General features: G+C 47.1%; 4 protein-coding genes across 4 annotated transcripts; 3 read left to right on the top strand and 1 right to left on the bottom strand.

Moving 5' to 3' along the window:
• Nucleotides 1–2256: 2256 nt before the first annotated feature.
• Nucleotides 2257–3941, top strand: BP01DRAFT_384886 (argonaute/piwi family protein; the record flags this gene model as incomplete). Its single annotated transcript, XM_025577545.1, has 4 exons — nt 2257–2328; nt 3077–3239; nt 3298–3542; nt 3594–3941. The coding sequence occupies 4 exons, from the start codon at nt 2257–2259 to the stop codon at nt 3939–3941; spliced, it is 828 nt and encodes a 275-aa protein (XP_025428915.1).
• Nucleotides 3942–4472: 531 nt separating this feature from the next.
• BP01DRAFT_403792 (uncharacterized protein) lies at nt 4473–5838 on the bottom strand (the record flags this gene model as incomplete). The annotated part of the gene is made up of 2 exons (XM_025578687.1): nt 4473–5512; nt 5586–5838. Coding segments are annotated over 2 exons (1293 nt in total), but the record flags the coding sequence as incomplete, so codon positions are not given.
• Nucleotides 5839–6345: 507 nt separating this feature from the next.
• BP01DRAFT_403790 (P-loop containing nucleoside triphosphate hydrolase protein) lies at nt 6346–13495 on the top strand (the record flags this gene model as incomplete). Its single annotated transcript, XM_025578686.1, has 19 exons — nt 6346–6625; nt 6791–7050; nt 7164–7289; nt 7359–7457; nt 7532–7838; nt 7897–7967; nt 8001–8045; nt 8082–8651; nt 8686–9331; nt 9382–9718; nt 9791–10083; nt 10151–10785; nt 10823–10922; nt 10956–10982; nt 11013–11166; nt 11215–11423; nt 11485–12255; nt 12317–12680; nt 12742–13495. 19 exons carry the CDS (start codon nt 6346–6348, stop codon nt 13493–13495), a joined length of 6048 nt encoding a protein of 2015 aa, XP_025428913.1.
• A 1303-nt stretch (nt 13496–14798) lies between these two features.
• Nucleotides 14799–17092, top strand: BP01DRAFT_324199 (uncharacterized protein). The gene is made up of 2 exons (XM_025572815.1): nt 14799–14890; nt 14981–17092. The coding sequence occupies exons 1-2, from the start codon at nt 14836–14838 to the stop codon at nt 16906–16908; spliced, it is 1983 nt and encodes a 660-aa protein (XP_025428912.1). The 5' UTR covers nt 14799–14835; the 3' UTR covers nt 16909–17092.
• Nucleotides 17093–20283: the final 3191 nt, after the last annotated feature.

Below are 20283 nucleotides of genomic sequence, written 5' to 3'. Positions count from 1 at the left end.
GTATCTTCGGACATTCCTCTCGATGAGCTTGAGACATGGTTGATGGAGAATCAAGAGCGGCGGAATTGCCTGGATTGGTACCGTGACGAATCCTCTTCTCAACCGTCGGGGCTCGTCCGATGCGAACTTCTGTATAACAAGCCCCACATATTCATTGGATGGATGCAGATTGGCCATACTTCAGAACCTTTGGTGTTCTGTGAGCCTTTCCCTAGGAGAAGGACCTCCTTGTGAAAAGCACTTTGCGCTAGCCGTCGTCCGCCAAGGGAAACCCGGGTTGTGAGGAGTGTCGGGCAAAAAAGGTTCCCGCAAGCTTATGCACCGTTGATCTTCTGCCTTGGGAACTGAGCCGCGCAAGTCTCCTTTTCGCCGCGTTGATGCAGCTACAGCAGAGACTCATGATTGCGGCGCGCATGAATGAGTCCGTTCTTGAGTGCCTTTCTTGTATTAGCCTTGGATTTCTCGCAGTTGCTATTACGGCACCATCAGCTCAATGGACGAGCAATTATCAACGTCTCGAATATCTCGGCGACGGCGTCTGAAAATTTGCCGTGTGCATCCAACTGTTCCAAGATCACCCTCTGTGGCACGAGGGTTACTTATCCCAACGCAAAAGCCAAATGGTATCCAATGCATCGCTCGCCCACGCCGCCCTAAAGGCAGGTCTGGGACCGTTTCTGTTAACGGAGCCTATGACGAGCAGAAAGTAGACTGTCCCAGCGGTTTCCGACAAACCTTGCCTGCCCGCGGGCAAACGTACGGTATCTGGAAAATCCCTTGCAGATACATTAGAAGCACTTGTAGGGACAGCTTATGTTGATGGCGGTATGCCGCTCGCTTGGGCGATGATCCATGTGTTCATAGCGGAAGTTCCGAACCGAATGCCCTCACTAGCACGTCAGCGGACCTCGCAGCCGGACTTCATTATGAGACCGGACTTGGAAGAGAAGGTTGACAGGTTAATAAGTTATCAGTTTGTCGATCGATCCCTTGTCTGGGAAGCTCTCACACACCCGTCATGGCAAAGGGATCTTAGTACAGGATCGTACCAAAATTGAATTCCTCGGTGATGCTATTCTCGACATGATCATAAAGGATGACTTTGCAAACATACGCCGCCGTTGACTGAAGAGGAGATGACGAGAGCAAAGGCGGCAGTAGTCAACGCACATTTTCTCGCATTTGTATGCATGGAATTTGGGCTACCCAAAAATCAGATCTGTATTCGCGAATTACAAAGCGGAGAATTTATTCGGGAAACTCAAGTCGGCATCCTGGAGCTTTGGAGGTTCATGCGGCATGATAACCCGGATGTTTCTTCGGCCCAGAAGTTGTGTCTAGAGCGATATCAAAAACTGCGTGAGCCGATCCGTGCGTGCTTGACAACAGGAATTACGTATCCCTGGGTTAGTTTAGCCCAGCTAGGAGCTGAAAAGTTCTATTCCGACGTCATTGAAAGTATTATCGGCGCGTTGTTTATTAATTCGCGTGGGAACATTAAGCAATGCGAGGCATTCTTGACTCGAATCAAAATACTACCCTACTTGTCTCGCATTTTGCGGGAGGAAGTCAAGGTCGAGCACCCAAGATCCATTCTGGGTCGCTTGGCAAAATCAAGCCGAGTCGACTACAAAATTACACGAAATGCCAGCAATGCAAGTTTGTACGACGTCTCAGTTGTTCTGAATGACGAGGTTCTAGACCGCGTTGAAGGCTGCTGGTCACAGGAAGAATGCATCGTGACAGGGGCTGATTTGGCAATTGCGACGCTGCGAAACCGCCGTTCTCGGCCAGCAGCTTCTATTGTAGCAGAATCTTGAGGTTTGAAATATGGCAAATGAACGCTTTCTTTATCCAATCCGGTTCCAGCGCACCGCTTGGCAGTAAATGTAACGGGAGTAATTAATGAATAGAAGGAAGGCACCTGCCCTCTGGTAGTACCCACAAATATAGGTAACCTCATTTGCACTTGGCGGCGATCGCTTCTCTGTACGTTCCGGAATTCATAATCTGACTGAAAATTTGTCGTGGTCGTATACGTCCGGCTCTGTCATCTCCCTCGACAATATATTTTCCTGCGCCGCCCTGCACCTCAATTAAAGACTCCCACCATCAGAATCCCACTGTCTATCCTTTCGGTTGTCATTCGAGACAAGATAGATAATATTTACACTTTGACGTCCGATCGAGGTAGAATCCTTCGATGTCGTGGTTGGGGACGCGGACGCGGCGGACAAGGCGGCGGGTTTCGAGGTCATGACGTCCACTCTCGTGGAGACACTGGTCCTCGCGGTGGGAGAGGTTCTAGGGGTGGAGAGCGAGGCCGAGGTAAAGAGATATTCCGGTGAGCAATTCTGTCCCTGTGCATTTGATACGGGTTGGCTTATCTATAGAGGGTGATGCGCCAGGCAAGCTCAGGCCCCAGATCTTGATCGAATGATTCAGCAGAAGGAAGATGGTATTCAGAAAGCACTAGCGGCCAATTCTCCCCAGTCTGAAGGCAGAGGTCGTCTTCCCACGCGACCGGGGTATGGAACTCGAGGAAGCAAAGTCCTTCTCTAAGCAAATTATTTCCAATTATTGGTCGAGTCCAAAGATGGCTTGTTTCGCTACAATGTTGAGGTCTCCCAAGCACCCACGGGCCGCAAACTGAAACAGATTTTCCGTCTATTGCTGGTATTATCTCTCTTCAACGAACGCGAGCGCGATGTTTCATTACAAGCCCGAGGTGCTGCAGGCCCTGAATATTGTGATGGGTTATTATCCCAAAACTAACGGAGAAATAATATCCCTAGGTTCAAACAAACATTTCAAGATTGATCCAAGCTCAGTCGAACAGTTTGATTTGGGTGCTGGGCTCGAGGTTCTCAGAGGCTTTTTTGTGAGTGTTCGCGCTGCTACCGCACGTTTCCTCATAAATTGTCAGGTCAAATATGCCGCATGCTATCAGGAAGGAAAGCTGTCAACGGTAATGGCTGCATACCGGCGAGAAGGACGGGACAAGATATCCCACGGTTCAAAATTATCACAGGCTTGGCTTCTCCTGCAGACGGGAAATCCCTAACCCACCCTCCAGTTGTTCCTAGACCACGGTGGTGGTCCCAGAGAAGTACAATTCTGGCTTGAAGGGGCTGGTCCAAAAACCATTGGTAAGATAAAATCCAAAGGGAAAAAGCCCGCCAATTCCGGACCAGACGAATCTGGAAGATACACCACAGTCGAGAATTTCTTCCGTGAAAGTACGTTTTTAAACGGACCTTCCGTCTCAGAGCAGTCCAGTCCTAACGTCAAATCCAGGATATGGGATCAATGTTGATTCCAATGTACCAGTAGTTAATGTTGGCACGCGTCAAGATCCGTCCTATCTGCCAGTCGAAGTCTGCGTTGTTATAGCTGGCCAGGCAGCGGGTGTCAAGCTGAGAGGAAGACAAACTCAGAACATGATACGATTCGCGGTGCGCAACCCCGCTCAGAATGCTCTATCCATCACGACGAAAGGTGCTGGTGCACTGGGGCTGACGCCCCAGCTCAATACGACGTTGGTACAGTTTACCTTTCCCTTGCTGTTGGGCCCTATTAACCTGTCGTTGCAGGGAACAGCTCGACCCGCTCACTATTATATTGTGTGGGATGAGATTTTTTCTGTACAGAAACCGCAACCACCCTTCGAGAACGCAGCCGACCTCCTTGAGGACTTAACCCACAGTATGTGCTATTTATTTGGTCGCGCGACGAGAGCTGTCAGTATCTGTCCGCCTGCATACTACGCTGATTTGGTTTGTGAGCGCGTCCGCTGTTATCTCAAGGAAGTCTTTGATGCAAGCGCGGAATCCAGCATATCTGGCAGTATGCTCGAAGGCGGTGGCGGCACCGGACGGATGATAGAGACCTCGGACGTTCGAGTCCATCAAAACGTGCGAAACACGATGTACTACATTTGACATCCTTCCTGCTGGGTTATTGGATCCTACTTCGTCATTGTTCTTTTATTGGATCTTAATGCAAATGCGATGCATAATCCTCTTTGGAATTAAATCACAATCAAGTCCCATTGACTGGGAGCTAAGTTCACTACAGCCATTGCCAAGTCCGTGAAATCGTGGGAATTTATTTAAAATGCGGTCTCCGATGTTATGGCCTAGTTTGCCGGCGCAGAGCATGAGCGTACGATGGTCTAGTTTGGGCTAGTCAAAAGGAGGATGTTGAAAGAAGGTTTGTCCTTCGGACGTTACGAAACTTAAGAATGTACTGTAGCCTATCAACTTCAAGCCAATCGTGGATTCAGTGGATTGATTCGCATTGGCATCCTAACACTTGTAACCCCGCAATGGATTGCTCCTCAAACATCCTTTCCAATCACGAAGCTTTTGCAAAAACTTCACATGAGCTTGCCAACTGAGTTTCACTCGTCACCTTTACCGTCAATACAAAATAGATAAAATCAACTGATAGAGCGTGATATGATTATCATCTCAAAGGCCGTCGACTGAATAGCTTCTATCGGATCCTGCGAGTTCCTCGTCCCATTTCTTCGCCACATACGGGGGTAAAACCCTCCCAGCGCCAGCGCACTGCGCCCTTAATTCCAAGACGGTCGCACAGTCTTCGCGGGTGATCTCAAACCTTCCACACTCCGAGCTTCGCGCAAAAGCCACTATCTTCTTCAGCAGGTCGGCGAACCTGGCCAGAGTGGGTTTCTGATCTTCTTCCCAATGCTTGACCCGCTCGCGTACGTCGACGACTTGGATATCACTAAACACCCCAGCTTTGTGGTGGGCAAGAATAAAGTTAGGGACCTGTGCAATCCACAGCCGGGGTAACTCTTGGCCGAGTGTATCCTCGTCCTTCTTCCTAATGGAGCGGGTTTTCAGGTCAAAAATGGCCGACTGAGAGGTGAATTCACCTCCGGCTGACACTTTGAGGGTTTCTGAGATTTTTAGACCACTTTCAGGTAGGTTGGAAATAGCAACGTTTTTCAAGGAAGACAGAAGATCTTCTGCGGCCTCTGGTGGATCCCCTTCTGAGCTGCGACTGCTACTGTTCTGTGCCACCGAAGGTAGATAACCGTCTGCTTCAAAGCGGACTAAGCAACTCATACCAGCAAGGTCGTACTTCATCACTCTTTGGTGTGACTCGGATCCTTTCACGTCCGCGCTCCACGTGGTATATGCCTCGGGGAAAGTGTGGCCGTACCCGTATACATTTGGGATTACCTCGTCATGGGCATTTTCTCTCCTCATGAAAAAGACTGTTCTCCCAATGGCTTCAACGAGGATTCGAAAGGGCTTGCCCTCGCCGCGGACAAAACGTAACAAATTCCCGAGTGTACTTCCGCATGCGACAATGTCAGTGTCCCGAAGCGAGAAGTCAGGTTTGCTTGCAAGAATGGCTTGAATCATTGGTTCCATAGGGTGGCTAGGATAGCGAGCAGCATTCTGATCTCGAAAGTATAGTCCCGAATCCTCCGCCAGCCGAGTTGGGTTTGAGAGAGGAGCCCACCTCGGAGGCTCACCTGTTCAGCAAAACCTGATTAGCGGCGATATATCCTTTCGCGATGGAAACCCTTTGGTGACATGCTTTCTTACCCGGTATGAGGATATGAGGCTCTCCTCCACTGAGCCAGTTGTAAGAAGCCAAGCATTGGCTGTCAATTATCTGAGCGGTTATATCCTGCTTCTCCTCTTGAAGGTCAATTGGATAAATCGTTGCAAGAACCTCACCCCGTGGGGGAAGAGGAGCCTGCTGCACGCATTGCTTTCGACTCCATGGCGTACTGTTCCTTCCATAACCACTTCCGTAGCCTCTATCGCGTCCATGGAAAGTAATTGAAGACATTGTAAGAATATGAGATGATGGCCTTAAGGTACAAAAATATGTTTAGATATCGTCGTGGAAAGTGTAGGAATCTCGGATTGCAGCCACAAGGTGTCCAGTTTGATGGAAACTCAATGGTACTTATAGAACAGGGTACTTTGCTGTATTGCGCCCTTGCTGTTTGGTAGCCATGTAGCAACTCTTTGCGAGCCTTCGTGGAATCCGGCATGGGCCCCCTCGTTGCCGTGGCATAAACTGCAAGTTTGCCACCTGCTGCGAAGCCAGCACTCCCATGCAAAGCCTTACTTGGGCACTCCAGGGATAATCCTTGCAATTTACGTACTAGGTACGTGCAGGGTCAGGCAGCTTTCTGGCGGGGTCTCATCCCGCCCACCAGGAAGAGAATATATATACACATAATGCCTGGTTGGAATACCCTGAAGTTGCAAGGAACGCTCTGTCCCATATGATAGTCAGTCATAAGTTCATTTTCAAAGCCTTAGCCCGCACACTCACAAACAGGATTGCAACATGTCTGCGATTAGGACCCGGTCGGATCGCCAGAAAAAGTATCTTCAGGATGTCATCGCAGGAAAGCACTCAGTCCAGAATGTGAACGACTTCAAGGGATTTGTCGAGGCAATTTTAGCCCAAAATGACCACTCTGTTGCTGTTGAACGTCTCATGGCCAGCCCCGGCGCGTTGACTGCCCTTCACAAGGGACTGCGATTTAACACAACGTCTGACTTCATTAACCAGTACAAGGCCAAGTTATTACAATACTTGAGCGATCCGGGAATCAAAACCCTCTGTAACGGGCAATTTCTCGAGCGACTCCTCGTCATTTTTCTTTAGCCGCGTACTCTTTGGAATGCCTGGATGGGAGCGTTCGCATCCCGAACGCTGGACGACGATGCAATCTATGAATTGGCATGGATGATGACGGAATGACTCTCTTTACTGAGCTCTTGTGGAGTGGATGTTACTGCAGACGCGCAGACGATGGTGAACGATGGGTCACTGTTTCGCTCTCCTTCATTCGAGCTGCGTGGACTCGGCCACAAGCTGAACCATTTCCTGCAAATGAAGTGTTCTGGGAACACAATCGACCCGTCCGCGTTCACAGCGGGCGGCCGTCATGATAACGATTTCTTTGATTTCCGAAAAATTGCCATTCTTCCAACTTCCGATGAGTTTAGCTGCACGGAAAGACCATTCCCTCGTCGAGCCGATGATGTTGCGGAACTCTAAGGTCACCAGCGAGTCACCGCTTTCCGTGATAATCAATTTCGGCTTTTGAGAGAGGACATGCTTTCCGAACTAAATATATATATGATATATATATGGAGGATGTCCAGATTGCAAATGGGAGGAAAAAGGGGCGAAAATCGACGTTCCGCCTGAGGAATCTTTCTGTTGCCCGGCTCTCCTACGGCAGAAACGATGGCATGCGACTTCACGCATGCTGCCTGGGAGTGAGCTGAAAGTCTGGTCTCGAGAACATCGGCAAACTTTTTAAGGAGAAACGCATATCGTATGTGAAGCAAAACCGAAATTTTGTGAAGCACCAAGCCTTTGGGTGCTTGACCCGGGGAGCCGAAATTGTGGCCTTCGTTACCATAGAAAGGGATGAAGATGCTCTTGTTGCTGAGCCACCGATAATTATGCTCCGGATTGCTGGAGATGAAGCATTTAAAAAACGCTATTATATCTCAAGTTATACAGCGACGTACATTTCATTCTTGTGGAGACGCCCATGTTCGCCTACGAACCCATTCTGAAGTGCCTTCAAGAGACAGTGGACATTCCCTTGACGGAGGAATTATTTCTGCACCAAAAAGGCCAGTCCGTGAGAGAGTCAGACATTGTCCCTCTGAATGTGACCAACGCAACCAAGGAGCAGGGCGTTGGTGATATCCAAAGCATTTTGGGAACGTCAAAGCCGGTGAGACTGGATCCATCACAGCTCGAGTCACTGCTTGCGGGTTTGATTCAAAGAGTCAGCCTTATACAAGGTCCTCCAGGTATGTGGATGGGAAGTCACCTTGTTCTACCCAGATTGAATAACGCCGTTGCTTACAGGTACTGGGAAATCATTCATCGGCGGCCTCCTGACCAAGGTCCTTCACGACCATACGAACGAGAAGATACTTGTCATGTATCATACAAATCATGCTCTAGATTAGTTTTTGGAGGACCTTTTGGACATTGGTATTAATCCTTCAGGCATAGTTAGGATCGGCTCCAAGTCAACAGCGTGAACACAGCCGCTCAGTTTATTTGAACAGCGATCATCGTACAAGAGGTCACAAGAATCGTGGAACATACTAAACAAACTGAAAAGCGATGCACATTCTGCCAAGGACGCGTTGAATACTGCATTTTCAGGCTACCGAAACCTTGTTTGCACCTCACATATTGTCATGGACTATCTGGAATTTGAGGAACCGGATATTTATGACACCCTTGCGCTGCCAGAGGAAGAGATTGGCATGACGACATTCGGTAGTGGAGGCCACGCAATTGGAAAAGATTATCTATACGCGCGCTGGGTCAAGGGTATGGATGCCGGGGTGTTCGCGAATTGCCTCCCTGACGCCAGCCACAGTGTTTGGGAGATGAGCAAGAACGTGAGAAATGAGAAACGTCGCGCCTGGGAACATGCAATACTGGACGAACAGATCTCGACTGTGAAAAACCATGCCGCACAGTTCAACCAATATTGCAGCCGATTAGAGAACCTTTTTGGCGACAAGACCAGGGATATTCTACGATCCAAATGCATTATCGACTGCACAACTACAGCCGCCGCTAAATATTCAAAGGACATTCGCAACGTCTCTCCAGGAATCGTCCTTCTTGAGGAAGCAGGCGAAAATCCTCAATTCACATGTCCTCGCGGCATTGGCCCCAAAGACGAAGCAGTTGGTGCTGATCGGGGATCATCTGCAGCTACGGCCCAAGATAAACGAGTACGCATTAATTATCGAGAAAGGCGATGGGTACAATCTGAATGTTTCCCTCTTTGAGAGGCTGATCCATGTCGGGTATCCGCATGCAACATTACTAAAGCAGCACAGAATGTGTCCGGAAATCTCAGCGCTTGTTCAACGTCTCACGTATCCCAATTTGGAAAACGATCGAAAGACCATGAATTGTCCCCGGCCGCGAGGATTGCAGGATCGCGTAATCTTCTTCCAGCATGAACACCCTGAACTCAGCTTCACGGAAGTAACCGATAAACGGGATGAAGGATCCAAACAAAGCAAGAAGAATATTTTTGAAGCAGAGATTGTTTTGCAGATTGTCAAGTACCTCGGCCAACAGGGTTATGGAACCGACAAGCTGGTTGTCTTGACCCCTTACCTGGGACAGCTGCATCTTCTGCGAGAGACTTTAAGTAAACAAAATGACCCAGTACGGAACGACCTTAATTCATACGAGCTAGTCAAGGCGGGCTTTCTCTCTCAAGCGGGTGCCAACCATTCAAAGCGGCGGATTAAGCTGTCGACGATAGGTAAGATGCAGGCGTGATTTTCGAGGTTGTCTTTCTAATCAAGGCAATAGATAATTATCAAGGTGAAGAATGTGAGATTGTCATCGCGTCTCTAACGCGAAGTAATAAAAACGGAGACATTGGTTTTATGGCGGCTTCTCAACGTTTGAATGTCCTGTTGTCACGGGCACGGAACGTTTTGATAATTGTTGGAAACGCGAACACATTTGTCTCAAGTCGGAAGGGAGAAAGTCCTTGGAGGCCGTTTATGGATCACCTAAAATCCAACGGCCATCTCTATGAGGGATTACCCGTTAAGTGTGAACAACATCCTCAGAAGACCGCAATTTTAAAAACAATGGGCGATTTTGAAAGTGAATGCCCTGATGGTGGCTGCCCTGCACCATGGTACCTTCCCCACGAGATGATTACTTGGTATTTGGAGATATTCCTACTTTTATCGCTGAGTTCATACTTTAGTAGTGTCAAGCTGCGGTGTGGGATCCACGAATGTCCATCTAGGTGCCATCAGCTGGTCGACCATTTCAAGATGACATGTACCAGGATCATTGAGTGGACCTGTTCGCGTGGACATCGCAGTTCCCAGGCTTGTGCGCAGATCAAAGGAGCCTGCCGGTTTTGTAATGAGGAGATCGGGCAAAAGAACGCAAGCGACAACGGAACCTCAAGCTTGAAGCAGAGAGAGAGAGAGAAGGCAAAAGGAATACACCGTCAACTTGCCGAAGCCCAAGATGAAATCGCACATTTGAAGCGTCTGCAACGGGATCGATCTGAATAGGAGTCCTTCGTGAGCATTGGGATGAGGTACATCATCTCAAGAACAATCCAAAGAGGCAAGACCCAGCTATATTCAGACAGCTTTCACCACCAAGGCACCAAAAGCCATCAGTGACACAACCACCAAGCCAATTGCCGATGAACAGGTCCCTCAAGGCAGCGGTGGAGTTAAATGTCGCCAGAACAAGTCTGCGACGACACCATCAGCTGCTAAGGATGATTGGGAGTACCAGAAAAAGCTCCTTGATGCTCAAAGTCGGGAAATTGACACGTTGATGGAGCTGATCGGACTTGAATCCATCAAGGAAAAGTTTTTAACTCTCAAGGCCAAGGTCGATGTATGTTTTAGGCAGGGAGTTGATTTGCAAACCGAAAGATTCGGGTCTGTCTTGCTCGGAAACCCAGGTACAGGAAAGACAACGGTGGCGCGACTTTATGCTCGCTTCCTGGCCTCCGTAGGAATTATCCCAGGGGATACATTCATTGAGACAACCGGTTCGAAGCTGGCAAACGATGGTGTGTCAGGGTGCCAGAAGACCCTCGAAAAGATTCTGAGCACCGGTGGAGGCGCATTGTTTATTGACGAGGCATATCAACTTGCGCATGGAAGCAGCTTCGGAGGAACACAGGTCCTAGATTTCCTCCTGGCAGAGGATGAGAATCTCACAGGGAAGATTGTGTTCATTCTTGCCGGATACCAGCACGCCGATGGAGAAATTTTTCTCCCATAATCCGGGGTTTCCAAGTCGCTTTCCTCATGAACTCAAGTTCAATGACTATGACGATAACGAATTGTTGAAAATTTTTGATTACAGTATCAAGAAGCACTATAAAAATCAAATGAAAGTTGAGGATGGGCCGAGCGGACTGTACAGTCGCATTGTCGCACGTCGTGTTGGATGAGGCCGTGGCCGCGAGGGGTTTGCTAATGCAAGGGCGATTGAGAATATCGGGGCCAGAATTGCAGAGCGACAGTCCGAGAGGCTCAAACGGGAAAGGCCAAACCGGGTCGGTCAATCAGATGACTTTTTGTTGACGGAGGATCTCATAGGGCCGGAGTCATCTCAGGCGCTGGAGAGTTCGTCTGCGTGGCAATAAGTGAAGAGCATGATTGGTTTGGGATCAGTGAAGACGACTGTCCAGTCATTGCTGGACAGTATCCAGTATAACCACCAACGTGAATTGCAAGAACTGCCACCGGTCGAGTTTACCCTGGCCAGGGTCTTCCTGGGGTCACCTGGGACTGGTATAACAACAGTTGCGAAACTTTGCGGTCAAATATTGGTCGATATTGGGATTTTATCTAACGGCGAAGGTATGTGAATAAGTCATATGTGGCATGGGGCTGCATTCGCCATCTCTGACAAGCTCGCTAGTGGTAGTAAAGAATCCGTCAGATTTTGTTGGCAGCGTGATTGGCGAGTCTGAGAAGAACACGAAAGGCATACTTGCGTCTACTTTAGGCAAAGTTTTGGTTATCGATGAGGCCTACGGCCTCTTTGCAGGGGGCACTTCGGACGGCACTAGTGCGAAAAGCGATCCATACCGGAGTTCCGTGGTGGACACTATCGTGGCGGAGGTGCAGAGCACAGCCGGTGAAGATCAATGTGTTCTGCTTTTGGGTTACCGGGAACCGATGCAGCAGATGTTTCAGAACGTCAATCCAGGCCTCAGTCGACGGTTCCCGCTAGATCAGGCGTTGGAATTTCAAGGTTTTGCCAAGGGGGAATTGGATCAGATCCTTACCATGAAGCTGAAAGAGCAACGGTTCAATGTCACCGAACGTGGTCGAAGGGTAGCCTTGGATATGTTAGAACGAGCAAGAAACCGGCCTATTTTCGGAAATGCAGGGGAGGTCAACATTCTGCTCAACTCAGCGAAAATGCAGCTTCAGAAACGGATCTCTTGTGCGCGTCATGCGGCGGGTTCGTTGCCGTCTACTTTGGACGCTGAAGACTTTGACGAAGACTTCGACCGTAGTGAGAGAGATGACAGAAATGTGGCAAGGCTATTTGAGGGTGTGATAGGATGTGACGAGATTATTGCGAAGTTAGAGGGCTACAGACAAATTGTTAGGAAGATGAGACAGTTGGAATGTGATCCCCGCAATGAAGTGCCCTTTAACTTTCTTTTCCGTGGACCTCCAGGTAAGGATCTAATTGGGTCACGCGTTGTTCAAAAGAGGATTCTGATACTGTTTTCGAACAGGCACAGGGAAAACGAGTACAGCAAGAAAACTGGGGCAAATATACTATGATATGGGCTTGCTGGCTTCGGCAGATATCATTGAGATTTCAACTACAGATCTGGTTGGACAATACGAAGGGCAGACTGGTCCGAAGACGCAACAAACACTTGAACGTGCGCTTAGTAAAGTTTTGTTCGTTGACGAGGCATATCGCCCTGCCGACGGAAAGTTTGCGCAACAAGCCATGGACCAGATTGTGGACCGCATTACCAAACCCCAATCCGCGCAAAGACTGATCATCATTCTCGCTGGTTACAATGCAGACATCAACCACTTGATGACTATTAATCCAGGACTTGCAAGCCGCTTCCCGGATTCATTTCAGTTCAACTCCTTATCTGCTCCTGATTGCATCACTCTCCTCACATCTTTGCTCCAGCAGCAGAAAAAAAGATACGCAAGATAAGTCCAATGTGGATTTTGACCTTGGCGTCCTTGAACAACCACGAGACGATTTCCATGGAGAGATGAGTCGGCATTTCAATCGCCTCTCGAGAATAGCCACCTGGGCAAATGCGCGTGACGTCGATATCCTTGCCAAGGACATTTTCAGAAAGGTTCTCCAGAACACCAATCGGAATGGCCTTGTTTTTACAGAACCGATCGTACTCCAATGTTTGGATCAGATGGTGACCGAGCGCTTGAAGAGAGAACAATGTCAGCGCACGCAATATTTACCGTCCCGGGATAAGGCTGAGGTAACACCTCCCAGTCTGTCTATTAGAGTTAAGAGCAATAGCTCCTCCAACACGAACATGGCAATGAGCAACACATCTGATGCTACAACTCGTTCACCTCCCGGCCACCGGCCTACAGATATTGATTCACGAGATACTGACGTCACGGATGAAGTGTGGAGCCAACTCCAGCAGGACATGGTCACTGCTGAAGCTCGAGACAAGGAATATCTGATTTTGAAAGAGACCGAGGAGACCAAAGCAAAGGCTCTCCGGAAAGCAAGGGAAGAAGAGGACCTTGTGGTTCGGGAAGTGGAAGAAGCAAGGCAAAGTGGGCATGAGGAAACTAGGGCCCGTCATGAACAAGCCCGCGTGCAACGCGAGCTAGAACGAAGGGCACAGGAAGAGGAACTAGAAAAAATCCGCAAACAGAGAGAGCAAATGGAACAAAATCGCCGCTGAGAGCAGCAAGCACAGGCAAGATTGCGGAAAATGGGAGTCTGTGTCATGGGCTACCGCTGGATAAAACAAACTGGCGGTTACCGTTGTGCTGGAGGTCGCCACTGGGTCTCAGATACGCAGCTTGGACGGGCCGCGGGCAAGCATAGGGCCGATAGGATCCGGTGGTCTGCTATGGAGACTGCTTGCAGACTTGCTTGAGATTCGATCAATGTATCTCCTGTATATCTCTCGACCACCATGGCTCAAGAATAAAGTACTATGCCAAGCACAGGCAGCGTAGTAAAACAAAAAAGCACTAGGCAGACGGCCATCCAGGATAATAAGCAAAATGAGAGCAATTCAAGAACTACTAGAACGAGCGGACTTCATTCAGTAGGCACTTCGCACTTAGTGAGAGAGTAGACGACAAAGTAATACTTAGAATATGTTCGGTCTAAGACTGGGAAATTGTTTTAGGCACCACATGCCTAGAGAGGCTATATTCCCGATTCTAAGAGCTGAAGTTGGAGTCGATAGCAACGGAGCCGCCTTTTACAGGTTAAGGTAAAAAAGGGGCACCTACCGGGAGCCAAATAGAAAGAGAAAGTGATTAGGAACTTTACCATTACTTCCTAGAATATGCGGGCTTTGTTTTACTACGCTGCCTGTGCTTGGCATAGTGCTTTATTCTTGTGACCCACTGCTTTGCCTCCGATGTTTTTTTGTCCTCTGCTTGGTGCTATCGTGGTTAGAGTGCCTCATGGCCTCTAGTACTGCGCCCCATTATGATTATTTAGTAGCGAAAATGTCTTCCTTAAGTTTTAGCCCAAATGCTCGTCTCCTGCTTACCATAATGCTTTCGCCATGGAAAATGGCGACGAAAATGACGACCCTTCAAGAACCTGTCTGGTAACAGAGCTCGTGGATTGGAATGGACAAAGGGCGGTCATAATAGATCACTGAAACTCTTCGGAATGGTCATAGCCGAACAACATCTGAGGTCGATCCTTCCACAACCGCTAAGCGATATCAAGTTGAATAGAACAACGGCATAGAGGAATCAATAATTGAATTATGGCGCAGAGTCCGGTGTGAAATCGAGTGCATTAGCGCGAGGCTGAAATCCCGTGCATTAGCGCGAGGCTGTGTCGATGTCTCCCATTAGAAAGCTGGAGACGCATGCTCAGCTCCGGGGCTGAGTTGAACGTGACTGAAACTTTGCGTGCCAATTTGGATACAACCGACGTTGACGGCTAATATAATACCACCTCACTTATCCGGCTTCTCATCTGCCCTTGCCTTCTCTTACGTCGTAAAAAACTCAACCAAATCAGAGCAGAAAGCAAGGTTTCAAACAAAAAATGGAAAGTGATGGACAGAAAATGAAATGGAATCGAGAATCTCTCAAGCGAAGCAGTGCGCTCTCCTTTCCTTCACTAACACAAATAGAGCGTAAAATCCTACCCGATGCGCAAGCTATACTGACAAATTTTTTTTGACGACCAGGAGTGGAGTTCGAAGACGATGAGTCAGCAGACGATGACTCTGAATATAATGAATCAGATGATTCCGAGGAAGAAGAATGGTGGAAGGAAGATGAGAGCGAAGACCTGGATCGCGAACGGGATATTGAAGAGCACGAGTATACCACGTCCGGCGACACGGCACGAACGGTGAATATTCGACTCTTTTTGACTGATGAGGGAATGAACGAGTCTAGGTGGATAACAAATTTTGTCGCCCAATGCACTTGTGACGGCGTTGTTGTCGCCACCGCTCTGGCTCGGTATATTCATCGAAAGGGCATACGCTCCGAATTCTGGAAAAAGATGGAAGTGCTTAGCGAGGAAACATGCAATGTGGCTTTCCATGTCTTTGATCGATATGGAACAGTCAAGGCCAAGTATAAGGACCATCCAGTACAAAGAGGAACTAGCGCATGGGGAAACGAGCTTGACCACGGCCCTGTTTTCCTGATCGAAAAACTCCACGTTAAAGAACTGAATCTGCGTCGGAAAGGGCTCGGGCAGAAAATAGTGTCTTTACTTTTGAACAAAGCCCGGCTGTTCTGCTTAGACGCCAAGCCAGATGGCAAACATTCCGATCTTTTCTACGGTTCCACCAAGGCCTTTGAGCTAGCATGGACTCTGCATGCTCTAGTTAGTCCCGGTGTACTGACGGATGATATTAAATCACGGTTAGTGGGCAAGTCTGCAGAAGAACGCTTGAGGATACGCATTCGAATTCAATCTGGTGCTATCGACTTCTGGCGATCGTGTGGTTTTCGCCGAATTGGAGCATCTCGGTGTTTCGCATTTTCTTTCGATCCCCAGCATCCGTCTCGCGCCATTGCGGCGGCTTCTGATTTCGAGCCCCGTAGAAGCCATGCTGAAGATCTTGAGAACGAGGAACTCGAAGTTATCTATGAAGCAGATCGATTTACTGAGGTAACGAAAATGAAATTGGAAAGACTTCGGGACACGTTGCCGCTGCATTATGCAGCCCTTGCTCTGACAGATGACGAGCTCAGAAATCATTTCGCCGCTCATGCGGACGACAAGATTGGCTGGGACCGGATAACGAACTCTGAAGCCACGCTTCTGCACATAACGGCTTGCAAGCTTAAGCCCCTGAGTACACAGTGGCTACTTGAGAATGTTCACTACGCCGACCGCTGGAAGACGGCCCGTGATATTGAAGGGTACACCCCGCTCGAAGCGTTACAGGAGACTTTAGAGACAATGCGAACGCAACAGCAATACGGTCTTTTCAGGGTCTTGGATCTATCCGACCATTTTGAAGGTTACCCTGATGCCGCAGTGTCCTGTCTCTCCTTGCTATTTGGGCAAGGGGCTTCGGGGTTTAATAGAGAATGCCTCCGCTACGGATGTACATGCGGAGGGTGTGTTGGAGGATTTCTATCCGCCCGAATGAGGTCCTCTTTGATCTTTCAGGGCGAGACTACGTTCGACATTATGCCGAATGAGATTGATGATGGCGGCTTCTGGATAGAGGTCAACGAATTCAAGCTCGAGCATCTCGATCTCGAGATGCGAAAGAACCTCAAAACCAACAAGTCTCTACGAAGAGGCTTTGTGAATATTTTCCAAATTGCCGCGGAGTGCCTTAAGGCGCGAAAAGTTCCCACAGCGGAGAATCTCAAGTGGTTCTGTAACAACCGGAGCGAGTGGCCACCTGATACCAAGAACTACTTGCAGCGCGCTGGTACACAGATGGGCTTTCGGGCCGTGCTTCGTTGCATGTTCGACGCCGCTAAGGAAGAGGATGAGAAAGCAGGTAACGGGGAGTGTCAACTCATATTGAGGGAGGAATGGTCACGCCTACCAACTTGCAGAAACGATCATGAGTTTGAAGTAGTTGCCAGGGCTTGTGGGTACAGCGGGGATGATTTCATTTCGTTGCCGTGCTGGTAGACGGAATTATATACTTGTCTGGGCTCGCCGCGTCATTCAGGAGATCAGCTTGGTTGGTAGGACAACAGGGACGCAAGAACGTAGGTGGACAACGCGGTTGGAAGAGCTATTCTTGTTTTAAGCTTGCGACACAATCACTCAGTTTGGCCGAAAGATTGGTCCAAGACAGGGAAAGCAAGTGCGTAACAAAGTAAAAAGTCCCCTTTCGTGGCCTATTAAGAGTTTCTTAGTAAGGTCCACAAGATAATCCCAGCTATGAATTTCTTGTTAGAGATATGCATATCTGCGCGTGGAACCTGTCTCTGGGTTTATTGGTCTGCTTATCTCTATTACTACGCCACGATTCTCAGAAGAAGATCAGTAGTGACCGCCACGAAGCCGGCCAGCGCCTCGAATTATTGGCTATATTACGTAAGTAGCTCCTGAACCTGAGAACATTACCCATGTAGGCCATCACCGGCCCGTAGGCTCCCACTTCCCGGTGAAGTAATGATCTAGTGTACAAAACATTAGGGTTTACTTTTAACAGAAAAGGCGTTGAGCACCAAAAGACAAAGTAGCACATACGATGAGCGGTGCTTTCGTTCCTGGGACTCTTCAGCTTCGTGGAGGAAGTAAGGGCTTATAAGCCCATTGGGGGAATACCGTCTCAGCGCGTCTATCTGCCCGACCGTGCGGGGTTCGCGTTATGGTGGGTTAAACAACAAGCTTATTGGAGAGATTACCCAGCCGAGCGTGCCATCCTGGTCACGTCCCCCACGGATGGTGGCTTGTACGAATTGATCCACCTTCCGAGGGATGCTACCGGTGCTGTGGAGCCTACCGATGTCAAGCGTGGTCAGGGAACATCTGCTGTCTTTATTGCGCGCAACCGCTTCGCCGTCTTCAGCCAAGGCAACCAACACTATCTACACCGTTCACCCCCTCCTGTCTCGGCTTATCTCTACCGAGTGGGCATGGGAGAGAGAAGACGGAGAACAGAAGAAGAAAAGGCAAAGGGGAGAGGGATGCATGCCTGTGCCTGGGATGGACTATACTCCGTACTGTTACTCGAGTGAAGCGCGTTGCGTACCTGCTTGGCCCTTGCCCATTCAACCCACCCAGCAGCACTTGCCTTGATGGTCGTGCGAACCTGCGACGGTATTGAGGGGGTCTTCCTGCCATGGCCGCGGTCCCGTCCGACTCGACAGCGAGCGGGCTCAGCCCTTCCTCCGCTAACACGCAACTTGGGCCCCCGCCGGCTACATGAGGTCCATCGCCATCACCGACCTGCAGAGCGAGCTGCTGAGCGCACCCCACTCAGGTCAGCCAACTGATATGGGCAAACTTCCGCACGCTGGCGCAGAGCGCGATGATCACGGCTGGACCTTATGTTCCGCGGGCGCGATGCCACCAAATTAGAGTCTCCTACCTCCCACGATACGTCACGCGAAAGTGGTATTATTATAAAGATACTGATTGGGGTTTACTTCCGCATCTAGCCTTGAATAACCGGTGCTATTAACAGTTATCCTCACTCTAATCCACAAGGGTTGGTCTGATGGACCTTCATCAGACCTAGGATGGGGCCCGGTAGGCATTCTGATTGGCTGGTATATCTCCAGATATAATTTATTAGACTAATATAATATAATAGATCAGAAGAGGAAGTAACTAGCTAAATTACTTAAAATTATACTAGATTATAAAAGTATTACTTATTTACTATCTTTTAAATAGCAGTATAATATATAATAAAACCTCAGATTATAGTAGATTAAAGATCTATAGTTTTTAGATTAGAGTATTTATATGATAGGATCTACTTGTTAGAGTAGATATTACAGAACAGATAGATTATACTAATTAAAATATACCTTTAACCAAGAAGAAATAGCTGGAAAGCTATTTTATCTATTTATGTGAAATTCTTTTAGGTATATGTAAACTAAGCTAGCACTAGTTTAGTATATAGTATACAAGGCCTTAGGTACTAACTGGTGTCTGAAGCTGAGCTCTATATTAGGGTCTTGATTCTATAATAGAAGTCTCCCTCTTCTTCCTTATCTCTCTTTGTAGTTCATATTCGTATAATTAGTAGTACAGGTTCAGGATAACAGTTCTATACTTTAGTTTCCTTCCCAGGCGGTGTTATAGCTGGTTAGTAGATAATATAAGTATAGATAGGACTTATTTTATTTACTATTATTCCCTTTATTATACAATTCCTCTTAATCTAGTAAATCTTATAATTCTCTAGTAAATAGAACTTTCTTCATGCAGCTTGTATAACTAGTTCTAGGGATATAGTCAGGCTTAGCTATTAGCTTCGTGTAGAATATATAAAGTACTATATAAGAAGACCATCCCCCCCCTAAGTTAGTCCTCTTTTTTTTTTTTTTTTTTTTTTTTTTTTTTTTTTTTTTTTTTTTTTTTTTTTTTTTTTTTTTTTTTTTTTTTTAAGTATCTTCTTTTTCTTCTTAGTTTACTCTTCTTCTATTTATATAATTTATTATTATCTTCTTCTTCTACTATATAATGTCTCCTCTTCCTGGTTCTGGAGATAGTAAGCCTAACTAATTAGATAATCCTCTTAGTTCTATTTACTATAATTCCTCTTAAACTTCTACTTCTACCTCTAATTATAATTTACTCTTTATTCCTATGCATTATTTAACTATCTATAACGCTCGCACTGGTGATCCTGAGTGTTGGGTTACTATATAACTTCTAATATATAGAAATAAGGCTTTGCTCTAACTTTGTTATACTTAGGACCAGTAGTATGTTTGGTGCTTTCCTTATTATAAATTCAAGATAAGAGCTGATGCTCTTACTATTACTCAGATAAGATAACCTAGTATTCCTATATAAAAAGCTAATATTATTAGATATATACTAAGTACCCCTCTTATATTAATAGCCTTATAATTATATCTTATAGTTTAGTTATACTATATTACTATGAGTATAATAATCAAATAAAATTTTAATAGACTATTTAACTATCTAGATAGTAGGGAGGTGCTTATACTAGGTATAAGTTTAAGGATTATAGTATTTACTATAGGTATTATAACCTGGACAAGCCTAAGTATAAGTCTATAGCTATTACTACTCTTCCTCGCAATATTATTAAAGAATTGACCGACTGAATATAATATATAATAGAATTTGATTTAGTAGTAGCTGGTTTCTTTTATTAGATTAAGCAAAGCTCTCTTTAGTTAGTTTAGAGAAATAAAAGACCTCTTAATTCTCTTTCTTTTCTTCTTCTTTTTTTTTATTTTTCTTTCTTTTAATTTATAGAATTAGAACTAAAGAAGAGTTATTAGTAAGTAGTAGTCTTTTATTATTATTTATTATTATTTCTTTCTTTTCCCCCTTTTTTTTTTT

This window comes from Aspergillus saccharolyticus (genome assembly GCF_003184585.1).
Source record: "Aspergillus saccharolyticus JOP 1030-1 unplaced genomic scaffold BP01scaffold_30, whole genome shotgun sequence".
In the NCBI taxonomy this organism is placed as follows: Eukaryota; Fungi; Ascomycota; class Eurotiomycetes; order Eurotiales; family Aspergillaceae; genus Aspergillus; species Aspergillus saccharolyticus.
The sequence above is the reverse complement of the archived record's forward strand: the minus strand, read 5'-3'. Positions and strand labels throughout refer to the sequence as shown.

What these genes read in the sequence shown, in the direction of transcription:
- BP01DRAFT_324199 (XM_025572815.1), top strand. Translation starts at nt 14,836, where the DNA reads ATGGAAAGTGATGGACAGAAAATGAAATGGAATCGAGAATCTCTCAAG. An exon ending in AGAATCTCTCAAGCGAAGCA is followed by an intron (nt 14,891 to 14,980) that starts GTGCGCTCTCCT and finishes TTTGACGACCAG; the next exon opens with GAGTGGAGTTCGAAGACGAT.